Raw genomic sequence first — 22,655 nt, 5'->3', positions numbered from 1 at the left:
TCAGTAAGGCGTTTCATAAGGTCCCCCATGGTAGGCTATTGCTGAAAATACGGAAGTATGGGATTGAAGGTGATTTAGAGCTTTGGATCAGAAATTGGCTAGCTGAAAGAAGACAGAGGGTGGTGGTTGATGGCAAATGTTCATCCTGGAATTTAGTTACTAGTGGTGTACCGCAAGGATCTGTTTTGGGGCCACTGCTGTTTGTCATTTTTATAAATGACCTGGAACAGGGTGTAGAAGGGTGTGTTAGTAAATTTGCGGATGACACGAAGGTCGGTGGAGTTGTGGATTGTGCCGAAGGATGTTGTAGGGTTCAGAGGGACATAGATAGGCTGCAGAGCTGGGCTGAGAGATGGCAAATGGAGTTTAATGCGGAAAAGTGTGAGGTGATTCACTTTGGAAGGAGTAACAGGAATGCAGAGTACTGGGCTAATGGGAAGATTCTTAGTAGTGTAGATGAACAGAGAGATCTTGGTGTCCAAATACATAAATCCCTGAAAGTTGCTACCCAGGTTAATAGGGCTGTTAAGAAGGCATATGGTGTGTTAGCTTTTACTAGTAGGGGGATCGAGTTTCGGAGCCACGAGGTCATGCTGCAGCTGTACAAAACTCTGGTGAGGCCGCACCTGGACTATTGCATGCAGTTCTGGTCACCGCATTATCGGAAAGATGTGGAAGCTTTGGAAAGGGTGCAGAGGAGATTTACTAGGATGTTGCCCGGTATGGAGGGAAGGTCTTACGAGGAAAGGCTGAGGGACTTGAGGTTGTTTTCGTTGGAGAGAAGGAGGAGGAGAGGTGACTTAATAGATACATATAAGATAATCAGAGGGTTAGATAGGGTGGATAGTGAGAGCCTTTTTCCTTGGATGGTGATGGCAAACACGAGGGGACATAGCTTTAAGTTGAGGGGTGATAGATATAGGACAGATATTAGAGGTAGTTTCTTTACTCAGAGAGTAGTAGGGGCGTGGAACGCCCTGCCTGCAACAGCAGTAGACTCGCCAACTTTAAGGACATTTAAGTAGTCATTGGATAGACATATGGATGAAAATGGAATAGTGTAGGTCAGATGGTTTCACAGGTCGGCGCAAGGCCGAGGACCGAAGGGCCTGTACTGCGCTGTAATGTTCTAATAACTCAGAATTATTTTCGGGAGGAAAGTGATACAATTCAAGATGACGCAGGCAGGATGTGAAATGGATGCATGTGTGACAAAAGAAATTTAATGCGAAGACATGTAAAGTGAAAGCAAAATACTGCTGCTGGAAATCTGAAATAAAAACAAGAAATGCTGAATTTTCTTAGCAGATCTGGCAGCATCTGTGGAGAGAGAAGCAGATTTAACATTTCAGGTCAGTGACCCTTCTTCAGACCTGGCAAATACTAGAAATATGAAAGGTTTTAAGCAAATAAAGAAAATGGGGGGTTTTGCAGGAGATAACAAAGCAGAAGGCGCAGATAGGACAAGGTCACAGAATAGCTGACCAGAGGGTCATGGAGCAAAGGCAAGCAATATGTTAATGGTGTGTTGAAGCATTAGTACAAATAGGGTGTTAACGGACAGAAAAGTGAACAGCCACAATTACAAAGATGACCAAAAACAGAGGGTAACCAAACTGAACAAACTAAGATGAAATGAAATAAAATAAACACAAACAAATATAAAGAAGAAAAAGAAAAAATAACTCAAAATAAAAGTAAAATGGGGGCCCGTCATGCTCTGAAATTATTGAACTCAATGTTCTGTCCGGCAGGCTGTCGTGTGCCTGATCCTTAAAGGAGATGCTGTTCCTCGAGCTTGCGTTGATGTTCACTGGAACACTGCAGCAATCCCAGGACAGAGATGTGAGCATGAGAGCAGGGAGGTGTTTTGAAATGGCAAGCAACCAGAATCTCAAGGTCATGCTTTCGGACTGAGTGGAGGTGTTCTGCAAAGTGATAACCCAGTCTGCGTTTGGTCTCCCCAATGTGGAGGAGACCACATTGTGAGCAGCGAATACAGTACACTACATTTAAAGAAGTACAAGTAAATCGCTGCTTCCCCTGAAAGGAGTGTTTGGGGCCTGCGATAGTGAGGAGAGAGGAGGTAAATGGGCAGCTATTGCACCTCCTGCGATTGCAGGGGAAGCTGCTGTGGGAAGGGGGCGAGGTGGTGGGGGTAATGGAGGAGTGGACCATGATGTCGCGGAAGGAATGATCCCTTTGGAATGCTGACAGGGGAAGGGAGGGGAAGATGCATTTGGTAGTAACATCGCGCTGGAGGTGGCGGAAATGGCGGAGGATGATCCTTTGGATATGGAGGCTGATGGAGTGGAAAGTGAGGACAAGGGGAGCCCTGTCACGGTTCTGGGAGGGAGGGGAAGGGGTGAGGGTAGAGGTGCAGGAAATGGGCCGGACACGGTTGAGGCCCCTGTCAACCACAGTGTGGGTGTATCCTCAGTTGAGGATAAAGTAAGACATATCGGAAGCGCTGTCATGGAAGGTTGCATCATCAGAGCAGATGTGTCGGAGACAGAGAAACTGGGAGAATGGAATGGATCCTTACAGGAGGCATGGTGTGAAGAAGTGTAGTCCAGGTGCTGTGGGAGTCGGTGGGCTTATAATGGATATTAGTAGACAGCCTATCCCCAGTGATGGAGACAGAGAAGTCGAGCAAGAGAATGGAAGAGTTGTAGATGGACCATGTAAAGGTGAGAGAAGGGTGGAAATTGGGAGCAAAGTTGATAACGTTTTTCCAGTTCGGGCGGGAGCAGGAAACGGCACCAATACAGTTATAAATGTACCGCGAAAATAGTTGGGGAGGGAGCCTGAACTTCTGGAATAAGGAGTGTTCGACATATTCCACAAAAAGACAGGCACAACTCGGACCCATGCGGGTACCCATAGCAACACCTTTTACTTGAAGGAAATGAGTGGAGTTGCAGGAGAAGTTGTTAAATGTGAGAGTAAGTTCAGCCAGGCGGAGGACTGTGGTGGTGGATGGGGACTGGTTGGGCCTCTGTTCAAGGACGAAGCAGACAGCCCTCAAACCAGTCACCATCCACCACCACACCAAACATAGATTTTGTTTGAAGATATCTGTGAAATATTTCTTAGAATTGTGGGATATACATGACTGTATGAAAATGCAGCATTAACCTAACCGTCAGGGCAATACATATTTGGAAATGTCTCTGTTATTATTTTCAAAAGTCTTGGAGTGAAAACTGTGCATTAATCTGTTTGTTCAGTGACTGTAAGTAAGGCCAGCAGCATGGGACCCAATTATCTGACCTCGTGGATTTTTTTCTTCTATAAAGAATGGGGTTCCTCTCAAACTGTAAATCGGAGAACTTATTCCCAGCATCAACTGCAAGCATTGAATCATCGATTCATACTAAAAGGGAAAATACTATCTCTTGGTTTTCTGACGAATCTTAAGATTCTTTGGGTGCTTTATGATATAGAAAAGATTTACTACCCCACCGTGACTGTGATTTGTGTCCCAGCTAATTTACTATCTGGGGTTGGTACTTCAGTAAATAGAGTTTAACAGTATGTGGTATCTTAGTCTGCACATCCAGATCTTTACAGTCACACCTACCCTACATTGCAACAGTGACTACGCTTCAAAATTACAGCAGTGAACACATGTGAAAGGTACTTCACTGGCTGTAAAGTTATTCTGGATGACTGGTGTTTGTGGGTATCTTTGGATATGAATCCCCCCTTCCTTGCTTTCTTTCTTTCTTTCTTCGTTCTATATTTCTTTCTTTTTTACTCTTTCATTTCTGTCTTATTTCTTTCTGTGTTTTTTTCCCTCAACTTTCTGTCTTTTTTCTGTTAATGTTTTTCTATCTTTCTCTACCTGTATATTTGATGGCGACTTCTTTTTGATGGATGTGAAATCACTTTCACTGAGATGAACTCAATGAGTATTACATACATGCATTTGGGATTACAAATTAGGTGCAGGAGTAGGCCACTCGGCCCCTCAGGCCTGCTCCGCCGTTCAATAAATCATGGCTGATCTGATTGTAACCTCAACTCCACATTCCCGAGTTCCCCAATAACCACTCGCCCCCTTGCTTATCAAGAATCTATCGATCTCTGGCTTAAAAATATTTAAAGACTGTTCTCCCCGTGCCTTTTGAAAAGAGAGTTCCAAAGACTCATGACCCTCTGAGAGAAAAACATTTCTCCTCATCTCTGTCTTTAATGGGCGAGCCCTTACTGTTAATCAAGTTTTTTTTACAATTAAGTCACCTCTTACTCGCCTAAACTCCAGCGGATAAAAGCCCAGCCTATCCAACCTTTCCTCAAAAGACCAATCCGCCCATTCTATGTATTAGTTTAGTAAACCTCTTATCTGCTTCCAACGGATTTGCATGCTTCCGTAAATAAGGAGACCAATATTGCACACAATACTTCAAATGAGGTCTCACCAATGCTCGTATAGGTCTGTATATTGTCCCATTAATGATCATTATTCGGTCCGTTTCAGACAATCAGAAGTGGAAACCTGGAAATTTTCCCCCCAAAAAGCCATTTATACCAGGTGAACTGAAAGCGTCAAAACTGAGATAGGTTGTTTTTCCAAAGCCAATACGATTAAGGAACCAAGGCGCTTAAATGGAGTTCAGATACAGATCAGCCAGGATCGATATGAACGGTGAAACACGTCCAAGTGGCTGAATGGATTATTCCAGTTCTTGTGTTCATATCGAATTAAAGCTCCAAATTCCTGATATACTTTCCTTTTTCATTTCATCTAAATATGCTTTCTGTTTCAACCTTGTTTCATTTCACACCGTTTCCTATTGTTATCGGGAACAATCTATTTTTCTGTTCAGAATATCCACGCCATCCTGCTTTCTGCTGCCAAAGACTGTTCTGTCTGGTTCACTGTCAATTTCCCCTTTAATCGATTTGTAGCCATTTGCTGTCAAAAACTTCGAACAAAATATTGCACCGAGATGATCCATCTCGGCCTCCTCCTGAGGTCCCCAGCATCACAGATGCCAGACTTCAGCCAATTCGATACACTCGGCGTGCTATCAAGAAACGACTGAAGGCATTGGATACTGCAAAGGTTAGATACTGAAGACCTGTGCTCCAAAACTGTGCTGCACCCCGAGCCAAGCTGTTCAAGTACAGCTACAACACTGGCATCTACCCGGCAATGTGTAACATTGCCCAGGTATGTCCTGTACGCAAAAAGCAGGACAAGTCCATCCCGGCCAATTACCGCCCATCAGCCTACTCTCAATCATCAATAAAGTGATGGAAGGTTCCATCAACAGTGCCATCAGGCGGTACTTTCTTAGCAATAACCTGCTCAGTGACGCTCAGTTTGGGTTCCTCCAGGGCCACTCAACTCCTGACTTCGTTACAGACTTGGTTCAAACATTGTCAAAAGAGCTGAACTCAAGAGGTGAGGTGAGAGTGACATCCCTTAACATCGAGGCAGCATTTGACTGAGTATGGCATCAAGGAGCCCTGGCAAAACTGAGATCAATGGGAATCAGGGGAAAACCCTCCACTGGCTGGAGTCATACCTAGTGCAAAGGAAGATGGCTGTGATTGTTGGAGGTCAATCATCTGAGCTCCAGGATATCACTGCAGGAGTTCCTCAGGGTACTGTCCTAGGCCCAACCTTCTTCAGCTGCTTCATCAATGACCTTCCTTCAATCATAAGGTCAGAAGTGGGGATGTTCACTATTGATTGCACAATGTTCAGCATCCTTCATCACTCCTCAGATACTGAAGCAGTCCGTGTAGAAATGCAGCAAGACTTGGACAATATCCAGGCTGGGGTTAATAAGTGGCAAGTAACATTCACGCCACACAAGTGCCAGGCAATGGCCATCACCAACAAGATAGAATCTAACCATCTCCCCTTGGAGATGGCATTACCATCGCTGAATCCCCCACTATCAACATGCTCGGGGCTACCATTGACCAGAAACTGAACTGGAGTAGCCATATAAATACCGTGGCTACAAGAGCAGGTCAGAGGCTCGGAATCGTGAGGCGAGTAACTCACCTCCTGACTACCCAAAGCCTGTCCACCATCTACAAGGCACAAGTCAGGAGTGTGATGGAATACTCTCCACTTGCCTGGATGATTGCAGCTCCAACAACATTCAAGAAGCTCGACACCATCCAGGACAAAGCAACCCGCTTGATTGGCACCCCATCCACAAACATTCACTCCCTCCACCACCGACGCACAGTGGCAGCAGTGTGTACCTATATTTTAACACCATTTATTCCGTTTGTTTGGATTCTACCATTTAATGCACTGACGGTCAGAAACATTATAGTGGGCTTTGGAGCCCGCAGGCGCAGGAGCTGTGGGGAGTGTCTCAGAAATGGTGAACAGAAGAAAATCCATGATGTTACTGTTGGTTATATCGGGGAATTTCATACTTTCATGGGTGGTGTTTATGCTGTGTTCCATTTTGAAACGATTGGACTTCTTTAGCGACAGGTTTACTGATATTAATGCAGTGATCCAGAGAAAATTTAGGCAGGAGTTGAGGAATGGAGTGAAATATCCTCTCAGAAAGGTGACCAAATTAATCCGATGAAAAGATCGTACGTTTTGGACAGATGTGTTTTCAGCCAAAGGGTGGTTTACTGCTTTACACAACCGTACCTGAGTAAGCAATCCGGGAGTGCTTTGGGATGAACCCTCGGTGTGTGTTTTTTTCTCTCCAAAATGCACCATTAGCTCAAATCGCCATGTTAGTCACGGAATCTTTAGCACTTCAGTGATGACAAGTTTCTCTTACATTTGTTTTATGATGAAGTAACATGACTTGAATGACAGGACAGGATCAGGAAAAATGTAAAGGCGGCAGGAAAAAAAGGAAGACTGCGAAGATTATTGATTTCTCCACTGGCACTGGGATCGATAGAGAAGAAAACTGATATTTCTCCATTAAATTACCAGTACCCCCGCCACATCCACCTCCACCACCAGCACCACCCTCTCCTCCCCAGTCTCTGTTCTAAATGTGTTCTTTCGTTTCCAGGCAGATGTTTAAACGATTGCACCTAACATGCCACAACATATCAGTACTCTGTACCATTTGCTGTTACGAATAAAGCAGATTGGTGCAGTAAGACACTTTGCCCATTGATAAAATGCTTCATCGTACGAAAGAGGAGACATAGAAATCTGGGTCAGATCAGAAGTGAATGCTACTGCTATGTTCCGGATCCGAATACCGTTCACTCCCCAGTGCTGGAACATCACGCAATTTAGGTCCCGATATCTAACTGATACAGTGCACTGCGGGTTGCGGAGTCACACATTCCCCGATCCCTGTACAGCAGACGTTCTGATACCAGTATAGCATCTTACATGTGCCGGTATGATACATACCACAGCTCCAGTATATCAAAATAACAGGTACCAGTAAAACACAGCCCTGGATAACTGGATAACTTCCGGGTACCAGTGCTGTTTCCTCCCGGATGATTATGTTACTGGAATAGTAATACTTACCAAATCCGGTACAGCATATTTCTGCATCCCAGTAAAGTAAATTTGCAGACTCCGGTGCAACACTTACCTGGGTCCCATCACGGTAGCTAAATTAGTAATTCACAGAGCCGGGTCCAATAATCCAGCTCACTTATATTTGTCGGGCTCGAAAGTCCCGAGTTTAAGATGCAGTCCAGATGTTACTTTTGTTTGTAATCGGTGATTCATTTGAATCACGCTGTGGCCACACTGGATGGAGTGCGAGACTGCTGGAAATTCAGTTTCATTTCTATCCTTTCTTAGCTTACTTGTTTCCTGTAGACCAGCAATCATAAGCCTGTTGATTCCTCTTTTCTATGCATTCGATTATTGTGTTTGTGCAGAGGACGATGTTTGAAGCCAGCCGTTATGTTCCTGGCAGAGTTTGTTATTCAGTGGCAGGCTCCTGAAGACACCACGTGTCCATCACTTTCGTAAACTTCGCGTTTCATTAGATGTAGTAAACCATATAAAAGAAACAGAAAATGAAAGTTAATTCATTAATTTCATCAAGGGTACAGGAGAATTGAGGAGTTTCATCACATGCAGGGGATGCACACCTGAATCAAATAATCAAGAAAAGAAAGAAGGTGAATAAAGGATTCGGTTATATTTTCCTAAAATTCCCTAAATCATGGAAAAGTCCCATGGATTGGAAATATACAAATGAACTAACTCTATTCAAGAAAGGAGGCAGACAGAAATCAGGAAACTGTGGACCAGTTAGTTCACATCTGTTATTGTGAAAAGTTTGGGATCCATTATTAAGAAATTCATAACAAGACGTCATCAGCCAGAGGCAATATGGTTTTACGAAAGGGAAATCGTGCTGGAAAATGTTATTGAGTTCTTCGAGGATGTAGCATGCAGGGTGGATAAAGTGGAACCAGTAGATATAGTGTATTTGGATTTCCACAAGGCATTTCCAAAAGACATCAGGTGCCACATAAAAGGCACAAGATAGTGTCTCATGATGTTGCGGATAATATTTTAGAATGGATTCGTTGGAAACCCTCTAAGATAAGTACAGTCCGCCTTGGACGAAGAAAACGGTATTCCTTGTGTGGCCTCACCACAGCTCTATGTAATTGCAGCAAGACTTTCTTACTCTTGTACTCTAAATTCCTTGTATTAATGGCTAACATACCAGTCGCCTTCTTAATACCTTGCTGTACCCGCTTGCTAACGTTCCATAATTCGATTGCACGGACTCCCAGATTCCTCTGAATACCAACAATTATTATCTCTGAGCTGCTAAAACTATTCTGCTTTGTTATTCTTCCTTCCAAAATGGATTATTTAAAACTTCCCCACTTTGGCTCCATCTGCCAACGATTTGCCCAATCAATTAACCTTTGCTTAATATTTTGCACTCTTTACTTCCTCCTCACAGCTTACTTTCCCAGCTAACTTTATATCGTCAACAATCTTGGATATAATACACTCAGTTCAGTCATCTAAGTTATTGACATAGATTGGAAATAGCTGATGTCCAAGCACTGATTCTTGTGGCTTTCTCATAGTTACACTCTGCCTTCCCCGAACTGACTTGTTTATTACTACTCTCTGTTTTCTGTCGTTCTGGCGGCTAACTAATCCTCAATTCAAACAAGAATCGCACCCCCAATCCCATGAGACCTAATCTTGTGAAAGAAACACTTGTGTAACATCTTATCCAATTCTGTTTGAAAATCCAAGCATCCTGCAGTCACTGATAATCCCTCATCTACAGAATTAGCTACACCCATTAAAAACTCGAGAAGATTTGTCAACCTTGGTTTTATTCTTTCACATACGCAATATTATGTTGTAGCATTTTTTTCGAGGACTCATCTCAGCCTAACTAGCCCATAGTTCCATCCATTCTATCGACATCCTCTCTAGGATAACGGCATTACATTTACTAGGTTTGAATTCACGGGGGACTTACTGGGACATAGGAAGTTGTGTGCGATTAAAACCAATGCATCCAGCATCTTTGTAGTCACTTGTAGACTATCAAAGCATTTGTCAGCTATTGGTCATATTAAATCATCTAGTAGGTTTGCTCTACGAATATTAATTGTGTTAATTTCTTCATACTCACTAGATCATTTTTCCCTACAATTGTCAACATTTTCAATCTTGCAATGTGAAGACAGAAAGTAAATATTTATGTAGCCTCTCTGATTATTCTTCACTTGTCCAATTATGCATCGCGATGCCACTTTTCAACTGGAGCTTCTATTCCTCAAGGGAATTATGATTTATTTCTTTAAACGTTTGCCATTGCATATTTGCGTTCATTTTAAAATATAATTTGCCCCCGTTTTCCGTGGAGCGACAGTAGGCTTTCGTTACCTTCTATTCCAAAGCACTTTCTACTCAATGCAGTACGGCCACCTCTGTGATGCAACAAAGACTGCAACCAGTTTGCACACATCAAGTTTCCTTCGACAGCAATGCGAGAGCGATAAACGGGTATAGAGTTAAGCCGAGAGATAGAGTATTGCAAGAGTGAGATCAACAGAGAGAAACACTTAACAACGAGAGACAGAGTGAGAGAGAAGGAACGAGATATATAAAGACAAAGAGTTGGAAAGAGTGACTGAAAGACAGAGTGTCAGGGAAAGGGAGAAATACAGAGCTCAAAACTAGAAAGCGAGAAAGCAAAAGAGGGAGTGAGAGTGACAAATATTCAAAGAAAGATAGTAAGATAGAGAACGAGGAGCACAGAGTGAGGATGAGAGAGAGAGAAAGAGATGCAGGGAAAGACACAGGTAGATATTCTGTCGGTGAGTAGTTGACTGACTGTCTGTTTTCTCTAAATGTTTCAATCTTCGAATGTGGCTTTCATTCCCCTGAGTGTTACGAAACTAGTTTAAGCAGTTGATGCCTTCTGCACCCCTTGTGTGCGGCATAATCTCCTTGCGGGCAGTCAGACAATGACAGTATGCCAAGTGAATAAATAAAATAAAGTTAAACTTGTAATTAAATTAAAACAAAATACAGCTGAGGCTGGAAATCTTAAATAAAAGGAGAACATTCTGGGAAACTCTCAGCAGTCTAGGACAGCAGTAGTGGAGAGGGAAACAGCGTTACCGTTTCAGCTCGATGACCTTACATCAGAACGGGATTAAATTAGACATTTAACGTGTATAAGCAAGTACAGAGCCAAAGAAAAGAAGGCAGGTGGAATGAAATGATAATCTGTGACCCCTTCAGGAATTTAATTTCCTGCTGCTTTTGCCGACATAACAAAGTTGAGAGCCCATCACAGAGAGGGACATGATTGGCTGCGAAACGGACAAATGTTTCCTGCCAATTGAATGAGGATCTTGTAGTTTCCCGGAACCGAACAGCCTCAGCAACAAGTGTGGGTTGCAGAGATTCCTGCCTGAGTAGAGAGTTCAAGGAATGTTTGATATCAATCAGATTCGATAACACTATCAGGAAGTCTCTTTCTGATTTAAGACTCTTACATCTGTCCAACATTTCGATGTTACAGATTGAATTTTAATTCATTTCACCTGCAGATCGGTGACAGTGCAGCTCAGTGATACCTCTGACCCGTCTCAACTTTCACAATTTATCAGTGCCGAGAAAACAATATTACACATGTTGTATTCTGTAACTTTTCCGAAATGCTTGAATGCATTTCGCACCATGGCCTGCACTGTGTCGTTTTCTGTTGCGTTTAAGCTTTATTTGTCCACAAACACATCAACAGAATATTAACATAATCTGAACTCTGCGTTGTGCTCAGTGATATTCTCACAAGCTGAGGAACGAGAAGGAGGGACATTTCCACCAGGCTTATATTTTATTCCAAAGCAACGTCTCAAATGTAACTTTACTGTGAGCTCGAAATAGCTCAATTGGGTGAGCATTAGAATGAAGATTTAAAGGTTTTGGCAGTTCTAATTTATTTCATGCCTTTTCCCGGGTCTGATTTTGAGCAGCACAAGACACTGCAGGTTTGAATTTGAACAGAGACGTGAAGGATGGGGTATATTTAGATCTTCTGTATTGAGCTTATGCTCTATTTCTGCCATTTTCTCTGGTTTGTGCCTTTCTCCGTGCTGGATGAACAAACTAGTGTGTATTCGCCGACATTAACTGGAATTTAAAAGGTTAAGAGGTGATACAATCGATTTTTCAAAGTTATTAAGGGGACAAGATGAGGCTGATTGGGAGAAACTATATCCGTTGGGTGGGAAGTCTAGGACTAGGGCGTACAGTCAAAAATTACGGCCAGACCTTTGCATACGAATTAGGAACATGAGTAGGCCACTCGGTCCCTCGATCCTGCTGCGCCATTCAATAAATTCATGGCTGAACTGGTTACTCCACATTTCCACCTACCTCCGATAACTTTCACCCCCTTGCTTATCAAGAATCTATCCAACTCTGCCTTAAATATATTCAAAGATTCTGCTTCCACCGCCTTTTGAGGAAGAGAAATATTCTGAGAAAAAAAAACATCTCATCGCTGTCTTAAATGGGCGATCCACCATTGTTAAACAGTAACCCCTAGTTCTAGATTCTCCCATAAGGGGAAACATCCTTCACACATCCACCCTCTCAAGACTCCGAAGGATCTTATATGTTTCAATTAAGTCGCGTCTTACTCTTCTACACTCCAGCAGATACTAGCCTAGCCGAAAATCGAATCTGGGAGCTAGCCTCACCAATATTGACACAAGCAAATGACAGCAATGAATTAAAGAGTGAGAAATCCCGAGGAACAAATGGTTTTCGTCCAAGGCTTTTAAAGAAATAGGTGAGAACACTCCAGATGCCCTAACAATAATCCTCTTGATTCGGAACCGTTCCTTTAGATTGGTAACTTGTGCAAGTCTCTCTGCTATTTAAGTAACGTGGTAATAGGAAACCAAGGGATTATAGGACAGTGTGCCTAACATCTGCCATCGGGAAATTATTAGAATTGTTATTTAAGTAGAGGGTAACTGAACTCCTTGAAAGTTTTCAGTTGATCAGTGGGAGCCAGCATGCATTTGTAAAGGGTAGAAGGTTGATGTCATTTGCAACTTACTAATCATGCCCCCTACATTCTCATCCAAGTCATTTTTAATATGACGAACAACTGAGGGCCCAGCACTGATCCCTGCGGCACACCACTGATCACCGGCCTCCAATCTGAAAAGAAAAACCCTGCATTACCACCCTCTGCCTCCTATCACCAAGCCAATTTTGTATCCAATTTGCTCACTCACCCTGGATCCCATGTGTTCGAAACTTCCGGTCCAGCCGACCATGCGGGACCTTGTCAAAGGCCTTACTGATGTCCATGTAGACAACGCCCAGCGCGTTGCCCTCTTCAATTTTCTTCGTCACCTCCTCGAGAAACTCAATCAAATTCGTGAGACATGATTTCCCACGCACAAAGCCATGCTGACTATCCCTAATCAGACCTTGCCTTTCCAAATGCATATAAATCCCGTCTCTCAGAATCCCTTCCAATAACTTTCCCACCTCTGCTGTAAGGCTCACCTGCCTATAGTTCCCTGGCTTATCCCTGCTGCCTTCTTAAATAAAGGCACAGCATTAGCTATCCGCCAGTCTTCCGGACCTCACCCATGGCTAACAATGATACAAAAACCTCTGCCAGGGCTCCAGCAATCTCCTCCCTTGCTTCCCATAGCATCCTAGGCTAAACCTGGCCAGGCACTACAGGTCATCTACATTTCCTCAGTGTGATTTCAGGCAATGAGTTCGAGACTCCATCAGCCACGGGGTGAACAGGTTTTTCCACGTTTCCCCTCCAATTTTTCTACCAATAACTTTTTAATTTATGCCACCGAGTCATGGTCATCTTTATTAAAGTGAATAGGTCCTTCATGCCCACTCTATCCAGGACCCTCAAAATTTTGTTCATTTCAATCAGATCTCCCCTCCGCCTTCTTTGTTCCAAGAAGAGCAACCTCAGCTGATCCAACCTTTCCTCATAGTTCCACTTTCCAGTCCTGGCAATATCTTCATAAATCTCCTTTGTACCTTCTTTCATGCAATTACATTCTTTCTGTAATGTGGTGACCAGGACTGCATGCAGTACTCAAGTTGCAGCCTAACCAATGAGTTATATAGTTCCAGCATAACTCTTTTATTCTATACCTCGGCCTATAAAGGAAAGGATTCCATATGCTTTCTTAACCACATTATCGACCTGTCCTGCTACCTTCAGGGATCTGTGAACATTCACTCCAAGGTTCCTCACTTGCTCTACACTTCCCTGTATTTTCCCATTAATTGTTTATTCCTTTGCCTTGTTTCACCTCTCCAAACGCATCCCCTCACATTTCTCCATGTTGAATTCCATTTGGCACTTTTCTGTCCATCTGACCAGGCTATCAACATCTTCCTGCAGCCGACAGCTATCCTCCTCACTATTTACCACACGGCTAATCTTTTTGTCATCTGCAAACGTCTTGATCATGCCCCCTACATTTACGCCCAAATCGTTATTATATATCACAAAGAGCAGAGGACCCAGTACTGAGCCCTGCGGAACTCCACTAGAAACAACACTCCAGTCGCTGTGAACGATTACCCTTTGTTTCCTGCCGCTGAGCCAAATAGTTTATCCACCTTTCTGCATTTCCCTGAATCCCATCGGATTTTATTTATTTAACCCGTCTGCCATGTCGGATCTTGTTTAAAAGCCATGTTAAAATCCATGTAGACCACATCAACTGCATTGCCCACATCTATTCTCCCTGTTACATCTTCAAAAAATTCGATCAAACTGGTTACAAAAGATCTTCCCTCAAGAATGCCATGCTGACTATCCTTGATGAGCCGGTGCCTTTCTAAATGACAGTTTATCCTGTCTCTCAGAATAGATTCTAATAATTTGCCCACTACTGAGTTTAGACGGACTGGCCTGTAACTATTCGATCTATCTCTCGCTCCCTTTTAAAACAGAGGTATGAAGTTCGCAGTTCTCCAGTCCTCTAGCACCACACCTGTATCCCGTGAGGACTGGAAAATGATGGTCTTACCTTCTGTTATTTCATCTCTTTTTTTCTTTAACAGTCCAGTTTACATTTCATCCAGCCTGATGATTGATCAACTTTCAAGGATGTTAATTCCATTAATACTTCCTCTCTCCCCATGTTTACCATGTCCAATACTTCACACTCTTCCTCATTAACTACAATATCTGCATCTTCCCCCTCTGTTGTGGAGACAGACGCAAAGTATTCATGAAGAACCATACCAACCTGTTCTGCCCCTAAACATAGGTTACCTTTTTGTTTTTTTCTGGGCCCTACACTCTCCTTAGTTATCTTCTTACTCTGAACATACTGATGAAACATCTTTGGTTTCACCTCGATTTTGCTGGCTAATATTCTTTGATACCTTCTCTTTGCCTTCCTAATTTCGTTTTTGAATTAACCCCTCCATTTTCTATACACCTCTTGGCTTTCTCTAGTATTGAGCTCTTGGTGTCGGACATCAGCTTTGCTTTTTTGCCTTATCTTATCCTGTAAGTTCCTTGGGGCTCAATATTTGGCCGTCTCACCCTTTTTCATTGTGGGAATATGTTTACTCTGAACCCCTTGAATCTCCCATTTGAATGTCTCCCACTGCTATGACAGTGATTTAACTTCAAGTAGCTGTTTCCAGTCCACTTTCGCTAAATCACTCCCCAGTTTAGTAAACTTTGCCTTGTCCCAGTTGAGAACTCTTAACGCTTGTTCTATCGCTGTCGTTTTCCAACATTATGTTACAAGTGATTGAATTATGATCACTACCAACCAAAATGCTCTCCCACTGCCGCTCCTTCCACCTGCACATCTTCATTTCCTAAAACTAAGTCTAAACATCCACCTTCTCTTGTTGGACTTCCTACAGCCTGACCAAAAGGTTCTCCTGAATGCAGCTCAAGAATTCTGCTCCCTCAAATAAGATTCCATGTAAATAAAATTCTGCTTTCCTGTTCTTCCCACCAAAGTGAGCAACCTCACATTTTTCCATGTTACTTTCCATCAGCCAAATTACTTAACCTATCTATTTATCTTTGCAGACACGTTATGTCCTCCTCACAACTTGCTTTCCTAACTATCTTTGTAACATCAGCAAATTTATTTATAATACACTCGGTCCCTTCATCCAAACTATTAAAATAGATTGTTAAGTGAAGAGGCCCGAGCGCTGATCCCTGTGACACCCCACTTGGTACAATTCGCCAACCTGAAATTGCCCCATTTATTCCAGATCTCCGTTTTCTGTTGGTTAGCCAATCCTCCATCCAGTTCAATGTATTATCCAGAACATCATGAGCTATTATCAAGTGGAGTCACTTTTTATGTGGCACCTTACCGAATGCCTTTTGGAAATCTGGTTCTCCTTTATCCACCTTGCATGTTACATTCTTCAAGAACACAAACAACATTGCCAAGAAAGATTTCCCTTTCGTACAAACTTGATGACTGGCTGATTATGTTATGATTTCTAAATATCTTGCTACTAATTTCTCAATAAATAATTACAGCATTTTCCCGATGACAGATGTTCGGCTAACTGGGCTATAGTTCCCTTTTTCTGTCTATCTGCTTTCTTGAATAGAGGTATTTAATTTGTGGTTTTTCAATCCAGTGGAACCCTTCCAGCATGTAGGGAACTTTGGGAGATTATAACCGAATCATTTGGCCGATTGTGCCCCGAGAACCATTTGCGTGCATTTGCTCTGCTGGAAAGAATCATAACGTGAGAGATTCTTACCAGTAGAAAAGGATTCTGTACCCTTGATGAAATGAATAAGTGAACGGGCATTTTTACTTTGTTTGCCATATAGTTTATCTCATCTCACTGCACTCGGAGTTTCGGACAATGATGGACACGTGATGTCTTTCTGGAGCCTGCCACTGAATAACAAAAACTGCCAGCAGCATAATGGGAAGGGCAGGGTTCAAATATCGTTTTCTCCACAAACACAATAATCGAATGTATAGAAAGGAGAAATCAATAGGCTTATGATTGTTAGCCTGCAGGAAACACGTAACGTAAGAAAGGAAAGACGTGAAACTAATTTCCACCGGTTTCACGCTCTATCGGCTGTGGCCACAGCGTGAATCGCATGAGTCGCCGATAACATACAAAAGCACCATCAGCAACATAGCTTAAAATCCGTACTCTTGAGCCTGATAAATGTCAGCTCACCCGATTATTGGACCAACTCTCTGAATTACTAATTCAATTACAGTATGGGAACCCGGGTAAGTGTTGATTCAAACGCTGGAATTTTACATTACCCCGACCCGGGAATCTACTGTACCGGGTTCGGTAAGTATTATTAAGCCAGTAATATAATCACCCGGGAGTAAATAGCACTCGTACACGGATGTGTGTTGTGCCAGTACTGTGGGTTTGTGTGATACTGGTACCCGCAGCTGTGCTGCACACGATCGTGGGAGTGTGGTGTACTGGGCAGGGACTGCGTTGCATCAGGAGCTGTCTGTGTGCAATAGATGGACAGGGAGTGCGCTACCATGGGACCTTCGAATGTACTGTATTGGGATACAGGAGTTTGATGTCTTGCTACTCGAGCATGTGGTGTACAGTTATCCAGGGCTGTTCCGTATCGGTACCCGATAGATTGCTATACTGGACCGTTGGTGTGTAGCATATCATCACATGGCATATGCTGTACTGTTTCCAGAAAGTGTGCTCCCCTGGGTTCCAGGAGTGTGCTGTGTGGGGTCCCGGGCATGCGCTATACCTCGGCCCTGCAGCATGATATCCTGGGACCGGGGAATGTGTGGTCTCCGGCTCGCGGGTGCACTGTGGTGTGGGGTGGCAATGGGGTTTCAAGGACGTGGATGTGACCGGGTTACTGGTTATTCAATGCAGAAAAAATACTTTTCTTATCTATTGATCCCAGTGATGGTGGAGAAATCAATAACCTTCGCACTCTTCCTTTTTTCCTGCTGCCTTTACATTTTTCATGATCCTGTCCTGGCTTTCAAATCATGTTACTTCAAAATAAAGCAAAGGTCAGGGAAAATTTTCAGCACTGAGGTACTGAAGATTCCTGGCAATGTGAGCTAATGGTGCATTTGGAAGGAAAAAAAAACACATTAAATGTTCATTCCCCAAGTACCCCTGGATTTGTGTCTGGTACAATTGTGTGAAGCAGGCTTTGTCTGAAAATTCATCCGTCGATGCTGTGAGATCTTCTCATCGAATTAATTTGACCATCATTGTGAAAGGATATTTCACTCCATTTCTCAACTCCAGTCTGAATTTTCTTTGGGTCACTGCATAAATAAATGTGTTCGTGCAACAACTCAAGAGCTGGAGCATGAAACCTATTTCCTGAACAAATGTGGGCAGAGAAACAGTAACCATGTACGAAAGAAAGTATTCCAATCGTTTCAAAATGGAGCACATCATAAACACCACCCATAACAGTACGAAATTCCCCGATATAACGAACAGTAAAATCATGGATTTTCTTCGGTTCGCCATCTCTGGGTCCATGGGACTCTCCCCACTGCTCCGACTCCGGAGCCGCCTGCGGGCTGTATTGGCGATGATAATGTTTTTGACCGTCAGTGCATTCAATAGTAGAATCAAAATAAATGGAATAAAAGGTGTTAAAATATGATGCATGAATTCAGTAACAGCCCAGGCCAGTGACCGACCTTTAGCTGGTGCCACGACGCAAAACCAAGGACTGTTCGAAAGTAGATATTTAGATTGATACAGAAAGTACCAGAACATATTTTTCAAACAGCTCAGCACAGTCACTGTTCCGAGAACCACAGCGGCTGTTTTCTGGGTACAATATTTTGTTTTCAGCTTCTGACAACAAATGGCTACAAATCGATCAAAGGAGAAGGTTACGGTAAACCAGACAGAACAGTCTGTGGCGGCATAAAGCAGGCCGGCGTGGATATCACAAACTCTAACGTAATACAGAAAAGCAAATTGTTCCCGATAAACAATTGGAATCTGCCTTAGGATCAGATCGAGAATAACGACCAAAAGATCCGCCACTGCCATGGAAACCAGATAGTAGGTGACACATTTGGAGAGACCGCACTTTCCCCGAGACAGGATCACAATCGTCACCACGTTAACTGTACACAAGAAAATAATGGGAAATTATTCATCAAACACCTGAATAACAGCAGTGTGATGTGTTTCTCGTTAAATAACAGCACAGGATGTGGAATATGTCTATTCACGTCCGTCACCATAAACTGAAATTCGGAAAGACAGATGATGGAATCGATGAGCTAACCTGTGACGGAACATCCTGCATATAGAATTTTTAATCAGAGTAATCAGCAATGAATCAGCAGTTAAATGATGCAACGGGTTCGAATAAAACAAGGTGAAAATAGCAACTGTATTTTGATTAAATAAAAAGAGGGAAAAAATCTGGAACTGCACTTCCATCTGAACACATGAGCGTGGTTATGATTTTCAGCCAGTTGGACGTGTTTTGCCATTCAATTAGCTCCCAGTTGATCTGTATCTGAACTCCATCTGCACATCTCGGATCCTTGATCCAACTGAAAAACTAAAAATATGAGGTTTGAAGCATTCAATTCACCTCGTCTGAACTGCTTTGTCGGGGGAATTTTTCTGGATTTCCACTACGCATTGACTGAATAGAATCGAAATAATGACCACAATCATCATTTGGTTGCTGTCAGTGAAGAGAGTTGACATCCATGGAACACATGTCAACGTCAAATACACACGTTGAGAAAAATAAAAATAGCGTTATAAACTGATAAAAGAAAGAAAAAGAGAGATAATAAAGAATATCGTAGCAAAGAAAGAAAGAAAGAAAGAAAGAGAAAGATAGAAGAAAGAACTCACATCTATGGATACAAAAGAGAAACTCCAGTCATGAAAAACACTTTACAGCCAATGAAGTACCTTTCCCATATATTCACTGCTCTAATTTAACGATCTGGACGTGCGGACTAAGATATTACATGCTGTTAAACCCCGGTTGCTGAAGTACCAGCTCCAGGTTGTAACTTACTCGGGACACCAACCGCAGCCAAGATGGGGAAGTATATCCTTTCTACATCATTAAGCGCCCAAAGAATTTTGAGTTTTATCAGAAAACTAAGAGACATCCCTTCTGGTAAGAGTCGTTAATACAGTATTTGCTGTTGATACTGGAAGAAATTCTCCTATTGACACATTGAGAGGATCTCCACTCTTTATCGGAGAAAACACAAATCCATGAGGTGAGATAATTGGGTCCAATGCTGCCTGGGATTACTTACAGTCACTGAACAAACAGATGAAGTCAACACTCCAAGAATTCACTGAAGACCAGGTTAAAGCTGTATCTTCATAATCTCTTGCAAGTCCCACAATCCGAAGCAGTATTTCCACAGATGGCTTTTCTCAAAAAAAGAACGGCGAGACACTGGGTTAGCACAGTGTCATCACCCAAAAACCCGAACAAGTGTGCTCCTATTAGAGAGCAACAACTAATAAAGAACTTAAGCAAAAAGCAAAACATAACAATTTTAATATCTGAAATAATAACATTACTGCCAGTTTTCACCAGACCCTCCATAGCTGTGGTGCAACTTCCAAAAATGTCCTCTTGCTTACTGATTTTATGCAGCATTTTTCACTTATAATTCAGATTTCCACCTTCCACAATATTGTTTTCGCTTCAAGAGTTTTAAAATATAGTTTGTTCATTTATTGTGGTTTGCTTGTTATATAAAATGAATTGCTTCAGAGAAGCATCTATTCCAGTTGATGATAGCGGTCAAAATAAGTATGTTATCCAGAAAGGAAGGAAGGAAGGAAGGAAGGGTGGAATGAAGTAGGAAGGAAGGAAGGAAGGATGGAAATTAGTCACTTTATAATGCGAGCAATATTGTTACAATTGCTGGCCACAATTAAGTGCAGAGTCTTGGAGATGGTTGATGCGTGATATTTCTGCATTTTAATTAAATATTTAATATTCTTGTTTAAGTAACAGGGAGACAGATTTGTAACTAACTTATTAAATGTTTGCACGTCATCATCGTTGTGTCAAATTTCAGGGTTTTATTAATATGAAACGGTGATTATCTCAACAAGTGTGACTGAACTTTAGTGAATTCCTAACTAGTGGAACAGTCTAGCTCTCGATTCCGAATCTTGTGGCTCTCTCCCTCTGCTCACAGATTGTGCCACGTTGTACCCGCTTATTATGAGCAAACTGGCTAACTCCACTCATATTGTGCATTTTTTGATTCCTTCATGGGTTGTGAGAATCATTGGCGAGGCCAGCATTCGTTTTCCATCCCTACTTGCCATTGAGACGGTGATGGTGAGCCTCCTGCTTGAACAGGTGCACTCCATCTGATGTTGGTGCACCCAAAATGCTATCCTGGAGTTCTGTTTTTTGGCCCAACGGCATTGAAGCATCAGCGATACAGTTCCAAGCTAGGATGGCATCTGGCTTGGAGGAAAACCTTCAGGTGGTGATATTCTCATCTATCTCTTGGCCGTGCCTTTCTTTGTGGTAAACCTTGAGAGTTTGGAAGGTCCTGTCGAAGCAGGATTGGCGAATTGCTGCAGCACATCTTGTACGCCTACGCAATGCTCGTACTGTGCGCTGGTGCTGGAGGGAATGAATGTTTAAGGGGTGCCAATCAAGCGGTCTTTTTTGCCCTGGATGGTGTCAGGCAAGAGGAGAGTAGTCCATCACACCCCTGACTTGTGGCTTCTAGATGGCAGACAAACCTTGTGGAGTCAGGATTCGAAATACATAATTGCCACAGAATTCGCAGCCTCTGACCTGTTTTTGTAGACACAGTATATATATGTAATAAAAATAAGCAATGCTGGAAATACTCAGCAGGTCTGGCAGCATCTGTGTAGAGAGAAGCCATGTTAACGTTTCAAGTCAATGACCCTTCATCAGAATTGGAAAATGTTACAAATGAAATAGGTTTTAAGCAAATAAAGGGGGTGTGGGGCATGAGATAACAAAAGAGAATGTCTTGATAGGGCAGAGTGTCAAAGGGAATGACTGACCTGAAGGTCATGGAGCAAAGGAAAACGGTATGTTAATGGTGTGCTGAAAGACAAAGCGTTAGCACAGAGAGGTGTTAATTAACAGAAAAATAAATAGCCCTGGCCCAAAGCACAAACATGAAAAAAGTGTGTAGGCACATGGTAAAAAAAAAGAATTATGTAACAAACTAAAATAATATAAACAAAATTAAAAAGAAAAGGGGGTCCCGTCATGCTTTGAAATGATTGAACTCAATGTTCAGTCTGGCAGGCTGTAGCGTGCCTAATCCTTAAATGAGATGCTGTTCCTCGAGCTTGCACTGATGTTCACTGGAAAACTGCAGCAAGCCTAGGACAGATATGTCGGATGTGTTGGCATGAGTGATGAGGGACGGAGTGGGGGCTGGGGGGACGGGGGGGTGGTGGGGAGTGTGGGGTGGGGGGGTGATTGCTGGTGGTGTTGAAATGGAAAGCAACATGAAGCTCGGGGTCATGCTTTCAGACGGAGCGGAGGTATTCCACAAAGCGGTCACCCAATCTGTGTTTGTTCTCTCCAGTGTAAGGAAGACCACATTGTGAGCAGTGAATACAGGATACTAAATTGAATGAAGGACAAGTAAATCGTTGCTTCACCTAAAAGGAGGGTTTGGGGCCTTGGACAGTATTTATCTGGATTGTCCAGTTACATATCTTGCCATTGATGAATCCGAGGATGTTGATGGTGGGGAACTCAGCGATGGTAATGCCATTGAATACCAAGGGAAGATGTTTAGATTCTCTTTAGTTGGAGGTGGTGATGCCTGGAACTTGCGTGATGTGAAAGTTAATTGCCACTTATGAGCCCAAGCCTGAATGTTGTCCTTGAATTGCTGCATATGTATCCGGAGGATCGGAGGTGCTGCAAATGGCAGTGAACATTGTGCAATCATCAGCGAAATTCCCCACGTCTGACTTTAAGAAGGAGGGAATGTCATTGATGAAGCAGCTGAAGATGGTTGGGGCTCGGGAACTACATTAAGAAACTCCTGAAGCGTTGTTTGGCTGACATGATTGGCTTCCAACAGCCACAACTATCTTCTTTTGTGCTAGTTATGATTCTAAGCAGTTGCGAGATCCCCCCGTATCCCATTGACTCCAGTTTTACCAG

The 22,655-nt window shown here is 42.8% G+C and overlaps 1 protein-coding gene across 1 annotated transcript; it reads right to left on the bottom strand.

The window, feature by feature from the left end:
* Nucleotides 1–17,695: 17,695 nt before the first annotated feature.
* On the bottom strand, nucleotides 17,696–19,617 carry LOC137362315 (probable G-protein coupled receptor 139). The gene is made up of 2 exons (XM_068026726.1): nucleotides 19,521–19,617; nucleotides 17,696–18,600 (listed from the first exon to the last, which is right to left on the bottom strand). Exons 1-2 carry the CDS (start codon nucleotides 19,615–19,617, stop codon nucleotides 17,696–17,698), a joined length of 1,002 nt encoding a protein of 333 aa, XP_067882827.1.
* Nucleotides 19,618–22,655: the final 3,038 nt, after the last annotated feature.

This window comes from Heterodontus francisci, unplaced genomic scaffold (assembly GCF_036365525.1).
Source record: "Heterodontus francisci isolate sHetFra1 unplaced genomic scaffold, sHetFra1.hap1 HAP1_SCAFFOLD_70_2, whole genome shotgun sequence".
Taxonomy (NCBI): Eukaryota; Metazoa; Chordata; class Chondrichthyes; order Heterodontiformes; family Heterodontidae; genus Heterodontus; species Heterodontus francisci.
This window is presented reverse-complemented; position numbering and strand designations above follow the sequence as displayed.